The sequence below is a fragment of the Pelmatolapia mariae genome, linkage group LG16_19, assembly GCF_036321145.2.
Source record: "Pelmatolapia mariae isolate MD_Pm_ZW linkage group LG16_19, Pm_UMD_F_2, whole genome shotgun sequence".
NCBI lineage: Eukaryota > Metazoa > Chordata > Actinopteri > Cichliformes > Cichlidae > Pelmatolapia > Pelmatolapia mariae.
The window spans coordinates 53,966,161-53,989,650 of record NC_086241.1 but is presented as its reverse complement, the minus strand read 5'-3'; the positions used below and the strand labels follow the sequence as shown (position 1 = coordinate 53,989,650).

The 23,490-nt window shown below is 41.8% G+C and overlaps 1 protein-coding gene across 6 annotated transcripts in view; it reads left to right on the top strand.

The window, feature by feature from the left end:
* qkia (QKI, KH domain containing, RNA binding a) overlaps positions 1–13,461 on the top strand; it is a 75,756-nt gene extending 62,295 nt beyond the window's left edge. The window contains exons 5-8 of one of the 6 annotated variants that reach the window (XM_063500171.1): positions 5,970–6,057; positions 7,451–7,750; positions 9,921–9,995; positions 11,236–13,461. In XM_063500171.1, the coding sequence (XP_063356241.1) occupies positions 5,970–6,057; positions 7,451–7,750; positions 9,921–9,995; positions 11,236–11,252 (480 nt within the window). In that variant the 3' untranslated portion in view covers positions 11,253–13,461. Of the gene's footprint in view, positions 1–5,969; positions 6,058–7,450; positions 7,892–9,920; positions 10,813–11,235 lie in introns of those variants that run through there. The other 5 variants (XM_063500168.1, XM_063500169.1, XM_063500167.2 and 2 more) reach the window with 5 other exon arrangements.
* The last annotated feature ends 10,029 nt before the right edge of the window (positions 13,462–23,490 follow it).

The window sequence follows — 23,490 nt, the reverse complement described above, 5'->3', positions numbered from 1 at the left end:
TTATGAAGCAGAAAGAGAAGTATTAACAGAAGAGTTAGCGCCTGACTTTATGTGCCACTTTCAACCGTACCTCGGTAAGCTGTCTGATTGACAGCGATGGGGCGGAGCAGCCGTGATGTGTTTGTAATAATCTGACTGGAGTCAGGTTCACTTCTATGCTAATGAGCTAGTGTGTTGGTGGTTTAGCATGACTAATGGCGCACATCGCTAACAGAGCTGTCTGGGTGTGAGGACGGGAGCAAAGAAGTGCAGCAGAAATAAAGAGGCTTTACGGGAATGTTGTGAAGGCATGAGGCGGCGAGAAAGCAAAGTTGCAGGAGATTGCATTGTTAGTCTTTGGGGAAAGGGAAAATACAGTTGAGGCCTGATTCCCTTGGCAGATATGTTCACAAAAGCTGAGGAGCAAGGCAGAGGCAAGAAAATTGCCTTTGAAAGTGCAGCAGTGAATTTGAAAAAGGACAAACAGCACTTACTCTACTAGACCCTTTAAAGGGCCTTTTTTTAATGAAAGAGAATAGATAAAAATGTGAGGCCCATTTATAAGACTTTTTTTTTTTCCCCCCCTGTAGTTGATTGATACATGGTGTTGTCGCTGAAAAGTGATAAAGGTCTAATATGTTTTTGCTCTGTGCGTGCATGTTTGTGTCTTTCCCTGGTGGAAAGACACACTTGTATATATGAGTGGCATGTTGGATTTTTTTTTCATTTCCAGAGCATCTCTTTGATTTACAGTCTTGTCTATGAAAACACTGGAATTAGGTTTGCTGCACAAGTGTTTTCATTTCTTCCCCCTGTCCAGGTTCCAAGTTTGCTTTAACTATCTTGCATTGATTAAACTTCTTGTCACTTATTTATTTAGTGTGGAGATGTTTTGAAGCTTGCTACAAGTACTCATTCCATCCTCTTCTCTCACACCCTCCACTTCTGGAGAGTGTGGAATTGTTGATAAGTCGTCTTGGCAGCATAGCAAGAGTAATCATTTCCCTCCAGATGTTAGAGTTTGGGAAGGAACCAAAAGGGAGTGAAAAGAGGGAGGGATACGGGGGGAGAAACCAGCTGCCGCCACTGCCAGTTCCACCCATATACATGAAGTCACCTACTCCTCCCTCCCCGAGACTCCCAATACCATCTCCTTCACTCCCCTCTGTTGAAAAATTTCCCCTCCCTTCTCATTCTCAGTTCTACACATACTGCCTTCCTATACCCCAGGAGGCAGCTAGGGCAGGCTGTGTTTACTGCTGAGGTAATTGGAGTAGTTTGGAGAGAGCCTGACCCTAGCCCTGCTAAGGCCTAAGATGTGTGTGTGTGTGTGTGTGTGTGCTCGTATACTCACATGTGTGCGTACGGCTGTTTGTGATGACTGGCAGAGAGGCCAAGGAAGGAAAGCAGGCCTTAGCCAGTGTCATCCCACTAGGGAGCAGACAAATTGGCTTTCACTACTCTGTCTGTCTTTTCTCGTTTCATATTCTTCAGCTATTCCTTTCTTCTTCCTGCCTATCTTTCCATCTCTCCACCAACTAAAGGACAATCTTTCACGCTTTCTCTTGTACTTGCTCCGCAGCGCTTTTTCTCCTCCTGTTACCCTTTTGTTCCACTTCTCTTTCTGTATCTCTCACTGCTCATCATTTCATCTCTCTGAGCTGAGCTGCATAGACTGTGACTCTTGCCAGATATGAGCAAAAACTCCCCCTCAGTTGCAGTCATAGACATGAGGAAACTCATCCAACCTAATCCAGGCGCCTGTTGCGTTTTTCTGTGGGTGAGAGGGGAAAGGAAAGGGCCTTCAGTCGGGGTGTCAGGGCGAGAGTGAGTGTGCACAATCATTCATGGGATGCACATGCAGTAAATGCCATTAAACACTATTGTCTAATAAAAACTAGCATTAGCTACAGTTTGTATTCATATAAAACGCTGACACGAGCTGTGATCAGAAGATGCACGGGAGACTGAAGCGTGACAGTAATTTAGCATGCATCTAGTGACCTCATCGCCGGGTTGTCAGGTAGGCATTGGGACACGGCTCACCTGCTTTAGCTCATCACACTGCCTGCTCCTCCTCTGACACCTTCCCTCATCCCTCCGTCTTGCTTGTCCCTGATAGCTTTTACCGCTCTGCTGATTTCACAAATAGGCCTCATTGATTGAATCTGATTCTTGTGGATAGAGCAGCTTTATTGAGTGGCTTTTTCACTGATGGACAGGAGCGTGTGTGTGTCTGTGTGTGTGTGCGTGTTTGTTACACACATTCATGTGTGCATGTAAGAGATGATAAGAGAAAACTTCCTTTCCCCATCCCTCTCATTCTGTAATCCAGGAGCTATTCATCTCCAGGGAATTCCAGCAGCCAGATCATTACAGACACACACAAAGAAGCTCTCACACACACACTTAGTGCAGCATCAGAGTGAAGATTTTATTATTTATTGTGCATGCCGACTGAGGAGTCTGTTAATTGTGATGACACCTTGAGCAAGACAACATTTAAGTGTTAACTGCTCTCCCAGGTACCGTTCATCATTTATCTAATCTGTGCTTCTGCGGGGGGAAGCAACATGATTTCTGCAGTGCCGTCTTTTGTTTCCTGCCCGTGTAAATGGCTGTGTCTTTAGCCATTTTGAGCCTGTCATTTTTCAGTTGTTGTTTTGCTCAAACTGTAGCACTAATACAACCAGCACTTCCCAAAACCTACCATTACTACAGAGAAAAGTGGTGGAAATGCTGCAAGAGGGATTTTGTGTTTTGATGCAGAAAATGAGCTTGTTTCAGATGTAAAACAGAAATGATCTGTCTTGCGTTTGGGGGTTTTAGTGAGCAAACTGTTAGAGGCTGGAGCTATATCGGCAGCCCTCCACTGAGGATGTACACATTTCACACACAGCAATGCACACCTCATCCTTGCAGCAGCAGCAGCAGCATCTGTGCTTTTCCCCTCTCGCTGCCCTCTATTTTGTCTCTCTCCTCTCAACAGGCAGTGTGCCACCTATGCAGAGTTGGATGGATGGTGGCACCCCCTTCCCCTTGCACCCATTTAACCCCCACAGCCCTGCAGATCCATCATTGCTCAACACACACAACACATGTAACACCCACATCCCTGAATGCATATGTCCTGATCTGCAGCTTCCTACTAAGTAACCCCTAATCGTATTGTCATATACTTTAGAGTCTCACCCCTGAAATGTGCTAATTATTATGTCTTTTTCTTTTTTAAGTGTTAGTCTGTTGCAACCAAACTGATGCTGAGTTCTTTGCACTAAGCTTGCTGGGATGCTATGTGCTCATTAAGGGCTAGATCTTAATATAAGAGACAAGCCTGCCAGTTCATTTAAATTATAGTTGGAGGTTTTTCTGCTTGTGTGTAAAGTAAAACTTGAATGCAAGTGTGGTTTTAGCGGAATTGGTATTCTTTATCCAGCTCTCCACGCAGGGACACGGGCAAGATTGTTTGATTTATTATTGTCAGAATAAACATATTGAGCTTTGAAAGCATTGCACATGCAGCCCCTCGTCATGATTTTCCTCTGCTGCAGTTATGTTATTCATTTTGTATTTTCTCTTTACTTTTCATCCCTCAATTTGACTGCCTTGATTATACTCTGTTACGGATACAGACCCGGCAGCCGAGTAGTCATTCTTCCAATATTTTATTTCAAGTCTTCTTGAAGTCCTCCACCCAGGGCGCTTGCGTAGTTGGTGCATTACAATGTAAATTCTCTCCACGGTTCCGGAAAACGGGCAGGTATGTAGACATTTGCACGAACCCTCACGCTCTGGGTCTGATGATGAAATTTACATCACTTGTACCCGAGCATACTTGTGGACGTGGAAAGCTTACGCTTGCTTAAGCCAGCTCCAGAGAAAGGATTATGGACTTTTAGGGAGACCCAGACACACACGTAGAGGGAAGCAGGAGAATAAATGGTTGTTTTGACTTATGAGAGTCATTAGCAAATAACGGCAGGCTTGTCCCACTTTCTGGACTGTGCAAGGTTGTAGACATCATGATTATATTGACTTTGTAACGTAAGTAACTAAAGGTGATCCCAGAAATGGAAGAAACAGAGACGATATTGGATTTAATGTCTAATGCTTGTTCATTCACGTGTTTGGTTGTTTATGTAGAGATTGCAGCATCTAATTACTAGTGATTTTGGCTTTCTATGGAAGACGGTTTATTGGTCCATGTTAGCGACTGACCTGGGCCGTGTTCGGTTAGTGTTGAAGCTGCATGTCAAGCAGCCCTTTGCTCACCTCCAAAGCTAATGGCGAGGGAGTAAAATAGCACTTGGCTGTCATACAGCACTGTTCAAGCCTGTAGCTTGATTTTTTTATTTATTTTAACCAATTTCTGAATGTGCTAGTTAGCATAAGTTGTCATTTGATTAGATGTAAAATATTTGATTCAGAGGTGAATATTAGAACGCCATTTTGAATGAAATGAATGATAATTAGATGTTAATTATTGGTAATGTAAAGCTGTTTGTTTAATCAATCAATTTCTAATTACCTGGAAAATAAAAACATGTCTGTTGAATCACTAGTTATTGTTCACCTTTGATCAGCCTTTGCAGCTTGGAATAATTCAGTGTCGTTTTCATGCTTTAAGACCTCCCTATTAAAAGAAAAGAGAGACAGATCACAGTGGAGGTAGCGAAGGAAAGAAATTTCCTTGCTTCATTAATTGGCAGCTCTGTGGTACACTAAACATGCCGTGTGCACACAGACACACACACACGCACGCAGACACACTGTTGAATGCTGTGACTGCTCTGAAGCCACAGCTTTATATTTAGTCAAGGGAGACCAGCCTCTGTCACTTTTTCTCTTGCTTAACCTCGCTCTTTCTCTTCCTCTCTCGGTGGCTGTGTTGAAGAGGAGTCTCAGGGGAGGGCTTAACTCTGAGCCCTCGTTCTTTTTCCGTTTCTTTCTCTCTCTCCTTCCACATCTTTTCTTCCCTTATCGTCCTGTGAATGGAGCTGCAGGCTGTTGTTGAACTGTGAATTAGTCCAGGAGACACACTCTGCACCTAGACAAAATAGAGAAACGGAGGAGGTTCAGTATCTGCCTTTCTGCTTTCATTCCTGCCACCCTGACAGGCAGGTTTGCCTTACTCTGTGCACACATGAGGCGTTTAAATGCTGGTGCAGAGTGTATGTGCCTACGAGTTGAACTAGTGAGGGAACAAGTGTCACAATTTTACCTTGAACCAGCAAAAGGTATAAAATCAATAACTGACTTGAGGTTAACCTGAGGTCAGCAAGGCTTCACGTGCACCCTCGGTTTTGTGAATAAGCCACGTAAGACAGTGCCTATATTGTGACGTACAACCTGGAAAATCACAGGGAGGGGTTTGTGTTGTCATGGTTATTGGATGTTCGGTAGCTTCAGGGGAAATTAAGTTTGGGTGGAGTGGGGCGAGGTGCAGAAAAGAAACAGGGAGGAATAGATGGGTGAGTGGGAGGAGGAAGGGGGGGTGCTATCTTAATTGCTTTCCGTGAATAATTTCAGTCCCCTAATTTGGCGATAATGACAGTGGCTGCTGCTTTTGTATTTATTTATCCAAACATTAATTGACAGGACTGACATTAGCCAGGGCGGTTATTGCGCATTTGATTGCGCACAAGGGAGCAAAGAAAATTACAGTAATTATCATTCTGATATGGATTATGAATATGCATTCCCACACTTAATGTCTCTGTCAGCATTTTAGTAACAACAAGGCACTCTGCCATGACAACAGCACTTTAGCTTATCTCATATCTGCTTCCCCAAACCCAGTCCAACCAGTGCTTCTGGAGAGCAGATGACATGTCGTGTCCAAATGATTTAACGGCAACACCCAGACATGCGGTTAGGTGAAATTGTCTTCATGTGGATTGTTTTAGTTGTCCGATAGTTGTCGGCTCATGTTAATTAATGTAAGGTGTGTTAATGTGAGTATTAAAATGTTTTGTTTTGTTTTTTAACAGGCGGAGGGAGAGGACAATTTGAAGAAGATGCAGCTGATGGAGCTAGCTATTCTCAATGGGACATACAGAGATAACAACGTCAAAACACGTAAGTGAGCTGCAGTGAAAAGCAACCATATCCCCGATTTCCATAATCCATCAGTTTTCTTCCATACATAATAAAAACCTTTAATATTTTAATGATATTTTTCCAATATTTCCCATTAACTCATACTTTTGGTTTTCATTAAATAAATGTGCAGTCAGATCCACTGTGTGCATACATCATATTATCTCTGACTCTTTTTCAAAACTGTTTTCCAACCATAAGTAGGAATACCTCTGTTCCATTTTTCTCCATATGTCTTGTCCTCTCTACCATCCTTTCATCCGCCCATCCTTTCCCCTGCAATCCACATGCATTCACCCTGTTTTACTCGCTCCTGGCAGACTTTAAATATTAAGCACATTGCTGTATTTCACCTGCTCAGTTCTGCATGTCAGTTGCTGATTCACTTGTGTTTTGTAATCACCAAATTATGTTTGAAAATGTAAATCATATACAGCCCCAATGTTTGACTTAATGGCAAGTTAATCTGAAGTTGTGCATGCGATTATTTTTGTAATAATTAATCAAAATTTAATTAAAAATGTCACTAAAAATTGGTTGTTCTGTACACATTTTTTTTAAAAATGAAAGTTTAAGCGATTAATTTCTTTGTTGAATTTTTCTCGTTTAACATCTGCCAAAATGGGAGCCATGATGAAGTAGCCCACCACCCAACTGCAGTTACAAAAGCACTTGATTTAATAGGCTTGCCTTTGGGGAAGCTTGTGTGGCACAGCTTATAGAACATGCTAATGCTTAGCCTCTATAAGAATGATATTTGTATGTCCATTTGTCATCCAACACAAACTGAGTGCTGACTTTGCAGAGGATGGGCATTTCTTTAAGTTTAAATGCTCCCACTCTGACCTTCACATCAAGTTCAAAATTCTCCTCATTTTGCTTATTTATTTATTTATGCCATAAAAACTGCTTCCTCCTCTATATGAAGTCAACAGCTCTGTTTCTGTTGGCATGCGTGTCGTTTAACTCACCCATATCATTTCCAGTAGGTGAATGTGTAGCTGCTGTGGTGATCGGTCTGCTTCAGATGCACTGGGATGATAGCGTTATTTCATTATTTTTGTGCTTCTTGTGTTTTGGTGTGTGGGGTGATTTTATTTTTTTTATTTAGTTTGGCAATGTTGGCAAAAGATTGCCGCTTTTGTGGTTCACCACCATGATCATTGCATGGACTAATTTTCCCTTTTGCTCCTCTCCCCTTTCTCTCTATCTCTCTCTGCCACTTCCTGTTCACCCTTCCTTTCCCCCTTTCGTATTTTCACACTTCACTTTTCATCTGTGATATTGTTCAACCACGCTACACTTTATCTCTTGTCCTCTTTCTTTCTTTCTTTCTTCCTGTTTCTGTCCTTCACTCTCTTGCTTATGGCAGCCACCCTTGCGTTCTCTCTTGCAGCGGCGGCAGCAGCCGCTCAGGGCCCTCGCCTCATAGCGGCCCCCACAGGTCAGGTGTTGCCTCCCCCGGCACTGCGGCCTCCGACGCCAGCCGGGGCCCCCATCATGAACCTCATCCGGCCCACTCAGATGGCTGCCATGCTGCCCAATGGCACCCCCACCCTGGTGCCTCCCACACCGGATGGCGGGCTTATCTACACCACCCCCTACGAGTACCCTTATGCCTTGGCACCCACCTCCCTGCTGGAGTACCCCATCGAGCACAGTGGGGTTCTAGGTAAGAGAGCCTGGGGAAGCATGGGTGCAGCAGGTACAGCGACCAGCTTTAGCCAGCCTGGACAGGAGGCCAGCTTGTTTTACCCCGGAGCTGGGGTGCTGGACGCGGCTTCCATGAGCCACAGTCAGGACTTGTTGAAAGGTAAATATGTCGTGTCCACCTGAGGATCAAAACAGACAAACTCACAGGGTGGATGTACTGATGAAGCTCTTGGTGATGGGATGACCAGCTATGTTGCTCATGGACACTTTGTTAAATGGCAATGGGGGGCAATAATTACCTTGTGTGAGGGCCAGGCTAATGGGAAGTTCTCTATAGACTAAGGATATTCACTGTTTAGTTACGTTCTTGCCAAACAGTTGCGCTCTCAGGTTTATATTGCCTCTTGTCTGCAAGGTTTATTATAGGTGGACTTGCACTTGCCTCAGCGTGAAACGAGGCACACTGACAGTAACACACTCGCATACACGCAGGTCTGCTCCCTAACCCTTTCATGCACTGGCCTAGAGGTATATTCAGTCTGGCGGCAGATCCCCTCGGATTTCTGCAGCTTTTGAAATTATTTCTCTGCGCTGTTGTCTGCAGGCAGGCCTCGATGCCTGCAGATAGTCCCTCTCTCACTCCCACTGGGGATGTTCATTAAATTCCCCCACTCACTCCCTTTTTTCCTTCTCTCCATTGTCTTAGCTCTACCCCTCTTGAACCGGAGTGCTGTGCTAACACCTGACGCTCCACTTACTTTTTGTGTCAGAAAAAAAGTCCAATATGGAGGGGGGGGGGGGGTCTAATATATGTTGTGTTTATCCCCGACGGTGCTTTAAGCTCAGCTCATTTGCTACCAAAGAAGAAAGAACTAGGTTTAGGCCTGGTACCGTCCCCATATGTTATATTAAGGCTCTAGTTAACACAAAAGAAAAGCCGTTTCCCGCGTTAGGCAGGAGAAACCTTTGTTAGCCGCTTTCCAGATTTAATTTGACACTGCACTTCACTAATGTTCACAGATTCATTTGGCAGCAGCAGACACAAGTGTGGTTTTAGCTGACCTGTGTATTTGAGGTGCCTCTGGGAGTCATGTGTAGAACAGACAGGGGCAGCTGACTGGCTTTTCTCTCTTTAACTTGCAGGGTTACACCAGCTTAGTGCATTTTATTTACTCACACTATCGATTGGTGCCTTCAGCAACACAGGGCCCTGTGGAACACGCTCCCTCATACTCGCGCGCACACACACATACTCACAGACTTGGCTGAGTTTCCTGCGCTACTGTATCTAGCCACCAACGGCTTCTCTGAGAATAAAGAAATGTCAGGCCATCTGCTACTTCAGAGTAGTGTAGTTAGCTGTGTAGTCATGGGCCAAAAAAATCCGCTCTTGATAATGCCAGAAGAAAATCTTTTTTTATAACTTATTTCGCATGTCCTCGCTTCCTCTGGGAAATGTTTTTCTATTTCATTTTTTTGTTGTTGTTGTTTTAAATCCATGCACACATCTGAAATTTGTAATACTTCAACATAGTGTGGCACACAAACAGTTTTTGTGATGCATACGAGGCGGTGTCAACCGCTGCAGTAGAAAGAAATCAGTTGTGACAAATATAGGAGGGAAATGACAGCCTGTGCCGCTAGTGAGCAGATTGACCTGGAGAGAAATGTTGAAAAGGGAAAGAGAAAATGAAGGAGAGAGGGAGAGGCAGGTGGTGTCTGGCACTATTCAATTACCATCAGAGCTGTATTGGATTTCCCCACCTTTCAAAATGAAGAGACAAATTTCTCTCTGTTCCCCTTTTGGATCCCACAGGAAGAATCACATTATTTTTCTAGACAGCCCTGGAGCCTGTACCCTTTACCTGCCCCCCCCACCCACCCACATATAACTCTGAGCACTGTGGAATTTTAGTACTTAAGTTATGCATTTTTAAATACCAAGTAAATCTCCAAAAAGGTGTATAATTTTTTTTCTACTGCATTTTTTCTACATGTAAAAGGAAAAAAAAGAAGACGACGTGTTTGTGTGTATATGTACTATAATCTGTATTATGTTATTCTGTGTATTGTTGTGTAATCCGAGCATTATAATGGTTAAAAATGTGAATGTTATCACTGTACAAATGACTGTTTTTGCCCTCCTCAAAGTGAACGGTTTCTAACCCTGTGGACCTGTTACAATCTAGGTGCAATGGCTACTAAAGTGAGACGGCATGACACGCGGGTCCATCCTTACCAAAGGATTGTGACCGCTGACAGAGGTCAGTTTAGTCTCCTAGCTACACTTTGATGTTGACTTATGCATTTCAGTGATTATTATATTATGCCTCGATGCCTTAGTTGGGAATTTCTACATTGTCTGTATTGCATTTTGTTTTGTTTTCCTGTCCCCCTGCCACCTTTCCTACCCCGTATCGCCACACGCCAGCTAAATGGTTGATTGTGGTATGCACATTTTGTTTACATTTAGTACTTAACATATGCAGTATGTGCAGACTGTGTATATGTCAAAGCTCAGGCAAAAGTGATGTTGAAAGGTTTGGGTTTTTGCAGCTGTGAAGCCAGGACAGGTAGTACTTTGCAGGCAGTGTTGAAAGTGTATAATGACATTCCTCTGATGTGAGATTAGAGCCTAAAATGGGGCAGGCTTGTTCCCATACATGATTTATCTCCTCGGCTCATAAGGAGCAGAGAAAAAGGAGACTCATCTCTATACTGTATCGTAAAGACATAGCAGGCATAAGGCAAGTGGCCGTGCTGCTACCAGGCCCCATTTCACCTTGAAATTTACATTTATTTTTGATTTTTTGATTTTTCTATGGAAGATAGGCACGCACAGACATAAGCTGAGGTAGCTTGCATTCTCTCCAGTGTATTGCAAATATATTGAAATAAAGCTAAAGTACATTTTTAATATTTCAGTTGTACATGAGGTACTGTCATTTTATATTTGAGCATTTTATATCAAATGTATTTATGGTTTTGTGTATATTTATATTCTATAAAAATATACTGCTAAATAAAGAGAACGAATCGGAAAACAGCGATTCATCTATTCATTGCACATATAACACTAGTCTCAGTTATGCTTCACATAACTCTAGTTATTAAGTCTCCTTAACACTAATCACACTGTTTGGAGCTTGCATTCCAACTCGAACGACACTAAAACACTAGATTTTTGTTACTTTGTTTGTCTGTTCGACCTCTCTTTGCTTCTATTTTTGGTATTGGGGGCAATGTGCGCTTTATTTAAACCACCGAGCTACCTGATTCAGGGTGGGGCTTAGTAGTTTGGATCATGCCGCTGTGGCGCCATGATCGCAGTGAGATTAGCTGGGTTCACCTCATATTGGCAGGGGACTAAGAGCAGGGGGCGACGTAAGAGATTGCATTCATTTTATTGTTAAAATGATGTCATTCCAGTCTCTTCTTGCTGACACTAATATCCTTTCTATCTTTTTTTTTCTGTTTGTTTTGTTTTTGTTTCTAACCACCTAGCCGCCACCGGCAACTAACACATGACCTTCTGACCTCTGAACTCTTCACCCAATGACGAGCCGCCCCAAGCCTGCCTGCTGATCAGTTAACTGGTAATTGCCTTTTGCTAGCCTCTCGGACGCAAGTGTGAGAGAGAGAGAGAGAGAGAGAGAGGCGCCTGCCCGTACAGTTACCCTAACACATTCTGACAATAAAAAAAACAAAACAAAAAAGAGAGAAAAAAAGTAGAAACCAATGCAGAATCTTCACAGAAACACAACGAAAACCCAACAAAGTTGTGTGATATTCATAAATATTTTTTTCCCTTTGTTCATTGAGTTCGATTCCCATTCTTTCTCTTTCTTTTTCTTCATGAATCACACACTGGGTGGACGTGTTTGTGGTATGACTCATAAATCTGCACTGAATTACATAGCAATAAAGACCCCCACCCCACACACCCCACCTCCCTTCCTCTAATTACTCTGATGTGGTGACCTCACTTGTATGAATCAAAGTTGAGTATTTATTTGACGCAAACCATTTGGTTTCAGAGTAATGGCCCTCAGATTGACAGCCCCTCCTCCCCTCCCCTCCCTCAAAATATAGATATAAGAGCGTCTACCTGCTCCCACCCTGTTCCAACACCCACCCACGGGGAGAGAAAAAGAAACAGAAGGAAAGAGAACATACACTCACATTAACTTGTTTAATTTCTGTCATTTTCACGTGTAGTTCAGTTGTTGAGCTCTAAGATGTAATTTTGAGCTGACACATTCTGGGTGTGCCCCTCTAAACAGCTTTCTGTCTTTGTTTTTATTTAATTTTTAAAAAAAGCATGGCTGAAATGATTGCTAAAGGAGCTTTTTATGATTTATGTGTTTTGTTTTTCTCCTGTCTGTTTTTAATGCTTTTTTTTTTTTTTAAGTCATTTTCTCCACTTGATTTTGTCCTTTTTTTCCCCTGTTGTTCATATTTGACTAATTAGCTTTTGCTTAAACCTGACCAGCCAAAACCAAGGCGAGGTGGTTAGCTCTAAAGCAGTACGCAAACTGATGTTCAAAGCAGGCCGCAGAAGCTTAAGAAATGATGAAGGGCAAGATGGGAAGGTCACTACTTGGGCTGATGGTTCTTTGTGTGTTTTTGTGTGTGTGTTTTTAATTAATACTACAATGAAAGTAGGGTGTGTTGAGGCTTCGGGGGGAGGGAGAGGGAAATTGCCCCCCATCCACACTACATCCACTATACAGTGCCTGATGTATTTTGACAAAAAAAAAAATCTCAATGAGTTAGCTGAGCTGTGATCACAAAGACAAAAAAAAAGTATTAAGTGTGCATATTTAGCCAAAGGGTTTGCCAGTGAATTATATATCTGCAGTTATGCATCTGTCTCACAGAGGGCTCTCTTTGTGATTTTTAAGAGTTTAAAAGGGTGTGAATTTTTAGTGCCTGCCTTCAGCTGTAACAGCCAGCCAGCCAGCCAGTCAGTTTAGATGATTTCTCACCCATTACTGCTCTGTTTTATTCTAAGGTGAAGAGATGCTAATCAACACTAAATCAACATGTTACACAGTGACAGCAAAGGGGGGAGGGGGGCACTTTGAAGTTCTGTACATAAATGCTTTTGCCATGTTACCTGGATTCTATATTAAGTTGTTTCATCAGCCACGTTGCCAAACAGATGTTTTATTTTGCCATTTTTTTTCCATCTCCACGTTTGACTAATTCTTTTTAAATGTATTTTAAGTTTTAACCCCAGTTTGAAGACATTACATGAGTTGAATCGTGCAGTTGGCATAATCTGAGCCTACTTGCATTTTTGTGTTTTGGTTTTTTTTACTGATGAAATTTCTTATTTCTTTTCTTCTTCTTTTTTTTAAACTCGAGGTAAACGATCCAAAAGCGCATCCACAATGTGTCACACCTCCCTGTGATCATAGTCTAGCTTCTGAGCCCACAAACTTTGTTTAACTCTCTCAAGAAAAAAATAGGATGTGAAAGCCATGCCTGCCTGTTCAAATTGCTTTATACATACGTCTTATATATATAAATATATATATAAATATATAAAAATGTAGATATGTCATTGCATATACAAATACAGAAGAGAACAAAAAAAAAAAAGATAATTTTACAGGGTGCTGGAGATGAGAAAAAATAAGATCTATTTTTGGCAATTTTAGCTTTTGATACTTTACTTGCAGTTACAAAATCAGAAAAAAATAAAGAAAAAAAGTTTAAAACAGTATAGGGGAAATGGGGGGGGGGGGGGGGGGGGGGAGACCAAGAGGGGGAGGGGAGGGGGAGAAGTGCTGTTGACCTTGAATATGATTGGAAAAGGAAGACCAAAACAGTCACGACCCTTCGGAAAGTTAGCGAGCATCAGAGTGAGACGGACGCCTAGAGAGCTTAAAAAGATCAAATCAAAGTGCCTTATCGACAGCGGTTTCTGTTTTCTAGTATTCCAGTTGTGTTCAATAATATCCAGCACCCACCAAGATGGCGCAGAGAGGAATGGCTGGTGTTACACGCTCTGAAAGGTCGAGCAGGGTAGCCGCCACCGTACCGTGGCGTTACCGAAGTTATTCTATGCAAAAAGAATAGCAGTCGTTTTGACCAGCTACAAACATGTGCCATGGTTTTGTCTTCCTGAAATGATTTTTTTTCTCTTTTCCTTTTACCTGATGGCCCTTTACTCTGCTGTATGAGCAGATTTTGTTCTCTGTTTTTTTAATTATTATTATTGTTATTTCGATTCTAACGATCAAACGAGATATTGTCTTGATTTTTGGTGACTTTGACTAACTTCCTAGAACAAATTGAACTGCCAGTCGTGACCCAGTAGTCTGCCGGAACATGTTTTTTTTTTTTTTTTTTTTTTTTATAGTTTGTTTGTTTTGTTTTTTTATTATGAGCTAAGAAAAATACATGACGTTCAAGGGAGCGGATGGAAGAGCGAACAGCGGGTGGGGAGGGTCGTCCCCATCACGCCTGTTTGGGTTTTTTGTTTCAACAGCTGCAAACTGAAAGCATCCAGTCCACATCTCTCAGCGTCAGCTTGACAACAAACTATCAATACAATCATGAGGTTTAAATTGGACAGCTGAAATGTTGGGATAATGAAACAAGCGAGGCCCGCTTCACCGCCAAACAGTTCTCAGCTGTTGAAACAACTGACAGTTTATTGCTGGAAGGTGAAATAATATTAAAATCGAGGAATTCTTAAATCCAATATAACACTTGGCGGTTTTGTTTTTTTGTTGTTTTTTTTTCTTCCCTCTATTCATAGCTCTTTCATCATGCTGTTACAGTGAAAGGTCAATGAAATATTCTTTTTCAGTGTTATTATTTTTATTAAATTGAAATGCAATATTAAAGTGGAGCAAGAGATGGTTATTCGGCATTTGACAGTATTAAGAAAATTCCCTCTGCAATGTTACAACTTGCTGTGTCATTGTGAAAGGCTGGATAAGACCATCAGGGGAAAGGTTGACTCTTATACCTACCGTATTCTCTCTGGCCTGCCTACTACATGTATGATAATGTAATTAACAGCCATTGTTACAGGTTTATAATGTATTTTTCTAATCTCATTTTATATGTATATTAATCATGTTTCTGAGTGCTTTTTTTTTCTTCTTCTTCTTCTTTTTTTTTTAAATGAAACCCACTGCAACCCCCCTCCCCCCTCGCCCTAAACGACCCTCTCTCCTCCTCCTCCCCCGCCCCCCTCCCTTCATCTCTTTTACATCTCGAAAACTGTCTCTTGTGGGGAGTGTTGCCTTTTTCCCTGTTACATTTTGTTTTGTTTTCTTGCTGATTCCCAGCTTGTTTAACTCATTAGCTACTTTATTAGTTTATTTTTTTTCCTTGTCACGAGTATTTTTACATGCTTGCATTTAGTTTTCATGGTGTATGCTGTTATTTTTTTCTTATTAACCTCTTGGCATTTATTTTAATAAAACATTCTTAGTAAGAATTTTACTAACTTGCTGATATTTTGTCTTGTGTTTTTAACCAGTTTCATGAATGTATTACCTCTGGTCTGGTTCACGGACTAACACGATTAAAACCAGTTGTCCTGCCACCACTTCCACTGACTGACAACGCACATTACATGAACGCGTGCGCTCTACATAAAACCACACTACACACACGCACAGATCTAACTGGAAACTGCACGAGTTGATAAGTGTCCCTCACTGCCGCTCACGCGCTCTCACCTCTGTGCTGAAAACAAAAAAAGAAACCAACATAAAAAGTCTTCTGACACTCTTCATACTTGCACCCAACACTGCTGCTGTGTCTTGTCGTCTCTCTCCGAAGCAACTTTTTGTTAGTTGTCCTGTCCGCCTGTGTCACTGACCCTCCGCTGCCCCCTCCGTGAGACGGCAGGAAGTGTCGCCCTGTCTGAAACAACAAGCCCCACATTGCTCGAGGTCACGGGTTAAACTCTGGGTCGGCTGTTCTCTCTCGAACGAGGCGCGCACTGATTAAAAAAACAAATACATCTCCACACGCAAAGTCAAAACGCCCTAATCCCCAGAAGATAAAACTCCCATTTCCTCCCTACACACACACACAGACACACACACTATCTCTAACCATTAGTTAGTGCAGGACTAATCGCAAGCTGTGCAAAAATACTCATATTAGTCATCTCAAAGGGATTAATTTTACTGTGAATGTAAAGAGCAGAACATCTCATCACTGCACATTATAGATGTAGTGAGTTATTTACAACAGACACTCGGGCGGGGGGGCAAATTTATAGATGGCAGTCGTGTGAACGTCTAAAGCTGTATTTTATTTTATTTTTTCCCCACTTTCCCTCTATTGCATCCCTGGCTTGTTATGCCTGGATTGGAGCATTACTGTTATCACCAGCTGTTGCCTGTTTGGTGAACACTTCTCCCCATTCAGCTTATTGATATAACGGCTAATACTAGGCCATTTGGGAGCATCTATAACGCTTAGACACACACCAGTACACCACGCCAATATGAAGTGCTCTGGGATCAAAACAACCTTACTATTTCTTCCAATGTTAGAATGCTGATATGGCTTTCAGCTTGCTAGTATTTATCACCTTTTTTTTTTTTCTGTCCAGGGTGGATTTTCCTCGTCTGAAACACTGCCAGTGTGTGTGTGGTTTCTTTTTTGTTTCGTGTTTTTTCATCCTCCTGCTGACACTACACTCGTCCTGGGGTTCATTGAGCTTTCTTCTTCTTTTTCTTTATTCAGCTCTCTTCTTCCTCCACTCTTTACTCAAGGTATTGACACTGACACAAGCAAAAGATTAACTTCATTAATCCCGATTATTACTTTAACCCGCTGAGTTGTTGCCTCCAGATCATTATTTTGTTTTTTTTTCCCTCCTTTTTAATATCTGCAGCAACCAAAACAACTTGGCCTTAACTTGTTGCAATTCTCTTCATGTCTCAGCGAGCGGAGAGCAAGAATTAAAGTGTCTAACATCAAAACTAACATTTCTCAACTTGGAAAATTAACATTAACATGTTTTTATTTTATTTTAACCTTTAACACCTGCTTATACACCAGCAAATAAAGGCAGAGATTACATTACAGGCAAGCCAAAAAATTGTAATTTTATTTTTTTCGCTGTGCGTTTTTTATTGTTAGACATAAGCTCTTTATTTATTAATCTAGGATTGGCCTTTTAATGTGGTTTTTTTTTCTTTTTTTCTTTTTTGATTGGCTCGTCTGTGTCGTAATGAGCAATTTGAGCTAAAAATCCGTCCACTAGCTGTCACAAGCCTTTCCTTTTTATATGTCGGAGAGGTTTTCAGTGGCTCCCGTCAACAAGCGAGCTGATGAAAAAGACAGTGAGCCGGTGGGAGTTCTTTTCTGAAGCACAATAAACTACAAACGCTGCTTAAAATACCGCGGCTGTGTTTAAAAAGTGCCTTTTCTTTCTCAGATTGGAAAATTATATATTTTTGTACTTTATCATTCAAGTGCCAATTTTCTGCCTCCCTTTATCTCACCAAAAGCTGTTGTTTTTATTTTTTCCTTGTTGAGCACACAAAACTAAATACCCAAGCACAATGCTCATTTTTTTTTCTTTTTTCTTTTTCTTCTTTAAACTGGGAAATTTGACCCAAAAAAAAGGGGGAATTTGGTCACAGATGTTTCCCACCATTAAACTTTGGCTTAATGGGTCCTGTTTTCGATTTGATCCACTGAGAACTTTCTAATCGGACCACAGTATGCAGTGAACTGCTGCTGGTTGCATACTGCTGCCATCTCTGGCAGAGTTCTCAGTGTCTTTTCCAAATCTGTCACAGGACATTCAGTGTATGTATCTACTAACTACCTTCTCACCTGTCAATCTCTTTTTCTTCTTCACCTCTGTTTAACAAACATTCCTCCAATGAGTTAAACGGCAGGTTTAACCAATCAGTACTGGTCTCAGCGATGTAGCACTCAGGTGGTTGAAAGAAAAATGCTACCAAAATACAGAAATAAATTCGCCCCACTGGATTTTTCTTCCTTTAAAAAAAAAATAATGATATATATGCATTTAATAGTATAAAACAATTTTTTTCCTAAAAATATACTAGTATGATATATTGTAAGTTTCTCATCCATTTAGTGATGCACTAATATATGTGAGATTTCCTTTTTTGTGGAGTTGTAAGTTTTTATGTGAAGTAGTCTTTATTTTGTTTTGTGTTATCTTGTTTTTTATTATACAGGGTTAGACTGAGAATTTTTCAATAGGGTGTAAAACATGTAATGCCAGTTTTTGTTGCTCACACCAAAAAAAGAGAGAAAAGAATAAAAATGAGGAGAACAAATGTCATGTGTGCAATAAAGAACGATATTTACAAGCTTCCCTCTGACTGCTCTACCTGGACTCGTCCTTTTCACACTTTTTATCGGTGACATCATTTCTTTGGATTTGCTGTGACTTTGGGGAGTTGAAAAGGTAGGTAGGTAGGTAGGTGTGCTATACTTACAGGAAGTTTAAAAAAAAAAAAGTGAGAGTTCAGATCCTGGAAAAATAACTCACCTAAGCCTTTAAAGTGAGATCAAGCCCTCTGCTGGATTTGAGTGTGATGTTGGTAAAATGTAAAATGCTGACCTTCAGAGAGGGTCACACAGTTAAAGCTTTCTCTCTGGAGACGGCATCTACACTGACTTTTAAAATCTGTGCTGACTACTGCTGCACCAAATCCTCGCGCTTCACTCCTGTCTGGTCCAGTCAATCGTTCTCGACCGCTAGTAATCACGCGTGACAGGTGACACCAAGTATACTGGCGTCAGGTTAAAAAGTTGACACTTCTACAGCAAACTGAGCAGTGATACTATTTAGAGGCGGATCTGTTTTAATAAAGGCTGACGATGCGGAGTGATGTGTCATCTTGTCATTGCTGCACACGGTGAACTCATCACGAGGTCGACCGCTCGCTAAAAGCTGCGTGTCGCACTGAATGAGCAGCATGCAGTGTTTACATACTCGCTTCCTATAAATAGCTGTGTTTCACTCATTAAATGTCACGCATGCGTCTGCCAATGAATTCAAGACTGCAAGGGGTGAGATTCTCTTACCGGTGTGTTTAAAATTTAATACGTCACGCCTCTGCTGCCATACACGAATTGATCTTTGAGTTTCATGTTTTCCATTTTAAACGTAATGTTTTATTTGGAGTCCTGGAGGCCACTTAACCTGCTTAACAGCTATAAAAGGAAAGGGGAGGAGGTTGTAATCAGTAGGGTATTTTCTGACCTGTTACTTCTGGGGTTTTTACTGTTTTAATTGTGCAAGACGTTTATCTGGTTTTCACTCAGTAGCACTTTAATCCGAGGAAGATGGTTAATATTTCTGTCTGCAGTCATTTATATTTGATGGGATGGCTCTGTGGTGGGGAGAGCAGCAACAAGGACCCCCTGCACAAAAAGCACCAGGTGTCAACACTGACAGCAGGTATCTCATTAAATCAGATACAGCATGAGGAGTTGCCACATGTATGCAGAACTGCAGGCACTGAAATGCCACATGCTAAATGAGATTTAGCTAATCTGCAGCTGAGCCCGACTCTGTGAACAATATGCCTGTTTTAGTGCTCATGCACAGGCCACTTTACTAGGTACACCTAACCAGCCAATCACATGGGAGCAACTGCATTTAGACACATTTGGTCAACACAACTGGTGAAGGTCAAAGTGTCCACGTGATGAAGAACTGTGATTTAAGTGAGTTTACGTGGCAGTTGGTGCCTGACACACACAATCATTTCTAGGGTTTACAGAGAAAAATAAAATGTGAGCCACAAACATATCTTGAACATCTCTGAACACGCAACAGCCTTAAATAAGCCTTAAAGCAGATGGGCTACCACACAGAAGGCCACACCGGGTGCCACCTATCAGGTAAGAACAGGAAAGTGAGGCTACAGTTTGGTCAGGCTCACCAAACTTTGATAATCAAAGACTAGAAAAATGTTGTCTGGACTCGATTTATGCGACAACTTTCAGATCGTAGGGCCCGAATTTGTGGATCCATCCTGCCTCGGTTCAGGCTGCTAATGGTGTGGGAGATATTTTCTTAGCGCACTTTAGGCCTCTTTGTACCCACTTAGCATCATTTAAACACGACAGCACACCTCAATATTGTTGTTGACCATGTTGACCCTTTACCACAGTGTACCCACCTTCTAATGGCTGCTTCCAGCAGGATAACACAACATGTCACAAACTGGTTCACTGTACTTAAATGTCCTCCACAGTCAGCAGATCTCAATCCAATAGAGCACATTCGGAATGAGGTGGAACTGGAGATCAAACGAGCAGCTGGAAAATCTGCAAGAACTGAGTGATGCCCTCATGTCAGCATGAACAAAATCTCTGAGGAGTGTTTCCAGCAGTTTGTTGAATTCAGGCAACATATTGTAAAACGTCTCATTTAGAGTCATTAAAATGCCTGATGGTAATTTCTATGTTTTGTCACATTTATGCATTGTGCAAGTTCAGTTTGTGGCAAAGAAAATAAGATATCACTTACATCTTTTATTTGTTTGACTTTAAAAAGAAAAAGGGAAAAAAAAGTCCTAATTTTTTTAAATATATGGTTATTTTCAGAGTAACACAAGTTAGGTCTGTGGTCCTTAAACAATGAGCGAGTAAAATCACCAAAACCCCTAATTTACATCCATAATGATATCAAAGCTCCATGAGTTATTATCTAAATAGTACCCTGTCAGGTGCAGATGACGGCCTTCAAAATTAAGGTAAGAGCTGAAAATCTCGGCTCTTCCTGGAGTCGTATAAATAAAAATCTTTGTCGGGCCTGGAGGCTGAAAAGAGAAGCATAATCCCGTCAAGAGAATGACTAAAGGTATGTATGCTTACACATTAATCTGCATTTTCATTCTGTACACACGCCAACTGGATGTGAAGTGGTGTTTCCGTACACAATCAGCTCATGGCAAGCCCTGGTGGAAAATTAAATTCATCAAAACAAACAAGAGTCCCTCTCCTTTTCCTATTTCATGGAGCCAATATAAGATGTTTGCTGTTGGCTGCTGGGCATTCTCCCAGGCATTTACCCTGATTATCAAACTTATCATGTCTACTGTAGGTTACTGAGGAAGGCCCATCTGCTAAAACCAGAGACATTTTACAACCTGCAATGAAAATGACCCATCTTCGCTGGGTAATTGGACCAATCTACAACTTCTGGGTGCTTCCCGATGACTTATTGTCATCCGCTGTTTCATACAGTAATAAAAACAAATGGGTTTGAAGTGGGCGTCTCATTCCAGCTCAAACTGGCATCTCTGCAGGAAAAATCTAGATCACAAGGCATCTTTTCCCTTTCTTTGTCTTCTTCTGTCATCCTCGCGCTGGAGGATAGAGCTGCCGCCGAATGGGACGGCGAGTTCACGACTTTTAATGTCACGCAGGAAGCTGCTGGTGGGGAGACAGAAAGAGAGCAGAGAAGTGGAAGGGAGGAGAAGGAGGAGGAGAATGCCGATGGTGGCTCTGGCCCCCGGGAAGACGCATCAAAGGAGCATTTGTCGCAGAGACCAGCTGGGAGTATAATCAGAGAAAGAGAACTGGAGTTCAGTATATGTGTGTGTGTGTGTGCCTGTGTGTGTTTTTGAATGAGGAGAGTGGAAGGGCTGCATCAGTGGTGACATATGAACCGGCTTCCTGTGGAATGAATGTAGGGCATTCATCAGGGTGCAGCTGTTTCTCCCTCTCTCGCTGTGCATGTGTGTGTAGTGAGTTGTTTTAGTGGGTGCAGTTGTTGTAGATTTCAAGCTCAGACTGATGAATGAAACTCAATAGTTCTTTGGGCACCTGTGCAGAGTGACACAGTCCAGCAGCTGGATTGTGGTCATCCCGAGACAGCGAGATAGGGGAGCGCACAAGATCGGAGAAGAATGACTTACTTGGTGACAGACGTGTTTCTGAAATCAGCCGCTTGGTTTCGTTGCACAGGTGACAAAAAACACAGTAGGTGGCACACATGTCACCGGATCCCCTGCTTTGAATGTCTTCATAATAACTTATTTTGAATTATGCATCCAAATGACTAAAGGCCCGCTGACATTTTCCTCGTCAGCCACATGCGCACCGATGCAAAGATGTCGCTACGAGACATCAAATTGCCGAACCATCTGTCACGGCGCTCTAGTCTGGGCGAAATGATGAATCTTCCTCGCCAATCCAACAGGCCTTCCCACTGCTTTTTGTGCTGTTTCTGTGTTGAGTGATCTAGACAGGTGTGAATACTGCAGGCCTGCTGTGTCACCTAATGCTGACAGAGGATGTCTAACTGGTGTGCGTGTATGTGCGATTTCTTCTGTCAGATCTGTCGCTTTTCTGTCCCCGCTGACTACATCTCCCCCACCTCAAAACAGTTTAAGAATGGGGGGAAAAAAATATAGTGACACAGGGCATTGCTGCATTCACGTCAAGTTGAGTTTACTGTAAATATAAGTTGTGGCGGCGGAGCACAAAATAACAGGGTATGTCAGCCAGACTGCGATAAAGAGATGTGCAGGACTTTTGGGAGGAGGATGGAAACTTTTCTACTATTGAGGAAATGTGTCAACACAGCGAATCAGAAGACATCGGCAGCCTAAGTGGATAATAATATGTGTCATTCCAAGTTTTAGCAGGTGAGACATCTTTTAGAAAAATCGTCTCCCCTTTTATCAAGCTGAACTTGGCCCCTCTGGAGCTTTTTGCAGGTGACAATCCCCTCAGCTTATTTTCTACTTGCGACTCCAAAAACATCTCCAAACCACGGTAAAAGAAACAAACCTTAGTTATCTTGAATAATTTTGAATGAAAAATTGATATTTTCACTTGCTACTAATATTTAGTTTAGTTCAATTCAATTTCATTTATATAACCAAATCACGGCAACAGTCACTTGGAGGCAATTTACACTGTAAAGTAATTACTGTTATATTAGTCATAATATTAAGAACCTTAGACAACATTTGGGTGACAGCGTTTCTGGTTCCATCCTCATAGTGTTTACTGTGATACGTCCAGTGATGCCATCCTGGAGTCCAGACAAATGACACTTACAATCTACGATGTTAAATCTATCCTTTAATTAGTTTCTTCATGCCTGTATCATCAAGTTACAAACCCCTGAGCACAAGTTTTGGTGAGCCCTAGCCAACATGCCAACGTGATTTGATTACTTCAGTAATGAGACATGCTACTGAAGATAATAAAGTAGTAGTAGATTATACTGTAATGTGAGATGAAGAGCAAGTGTAAAAAAACAAAACAAAAATGTCACAATACAAGTTCTAAAGTACTTTCATTAAATTGAATTTTAAACAGCCAAAGTTCTTTTTAAAATGCTTTTTACAATCATAATACTATTGTAAACATACCACGGCAGACCCGATGACGTGCACACGAACATGCTTTTCCGCACACTTTATTGACACTTTTACTATCTCACAGTTGCTGTCACAAACACACAACAACAGCATTAAACAGTCAGCACAGACTTTTAAGCTGGCGAGGCGTGATGCTGCTCAGGTGTGTCCACCTCCCCTGCAGCAGCACTGCAGACCACTCCCTACCACAACTATGTTTAATGTAAGTGTGTGTGTGCAAACTTACCTGTTGTCTTCTTCCTGTATCATATTCTCTGTCTGGTTTCCTGGTGATCTTGTCCTCCTTTTTCTCATTTCAGCGCCTCTTGCAAACACTATATTCTCACTCTTGGATGGGTGTTGAAACAACAATAAAGAAGAACTTTTGAGATGTGTTCAC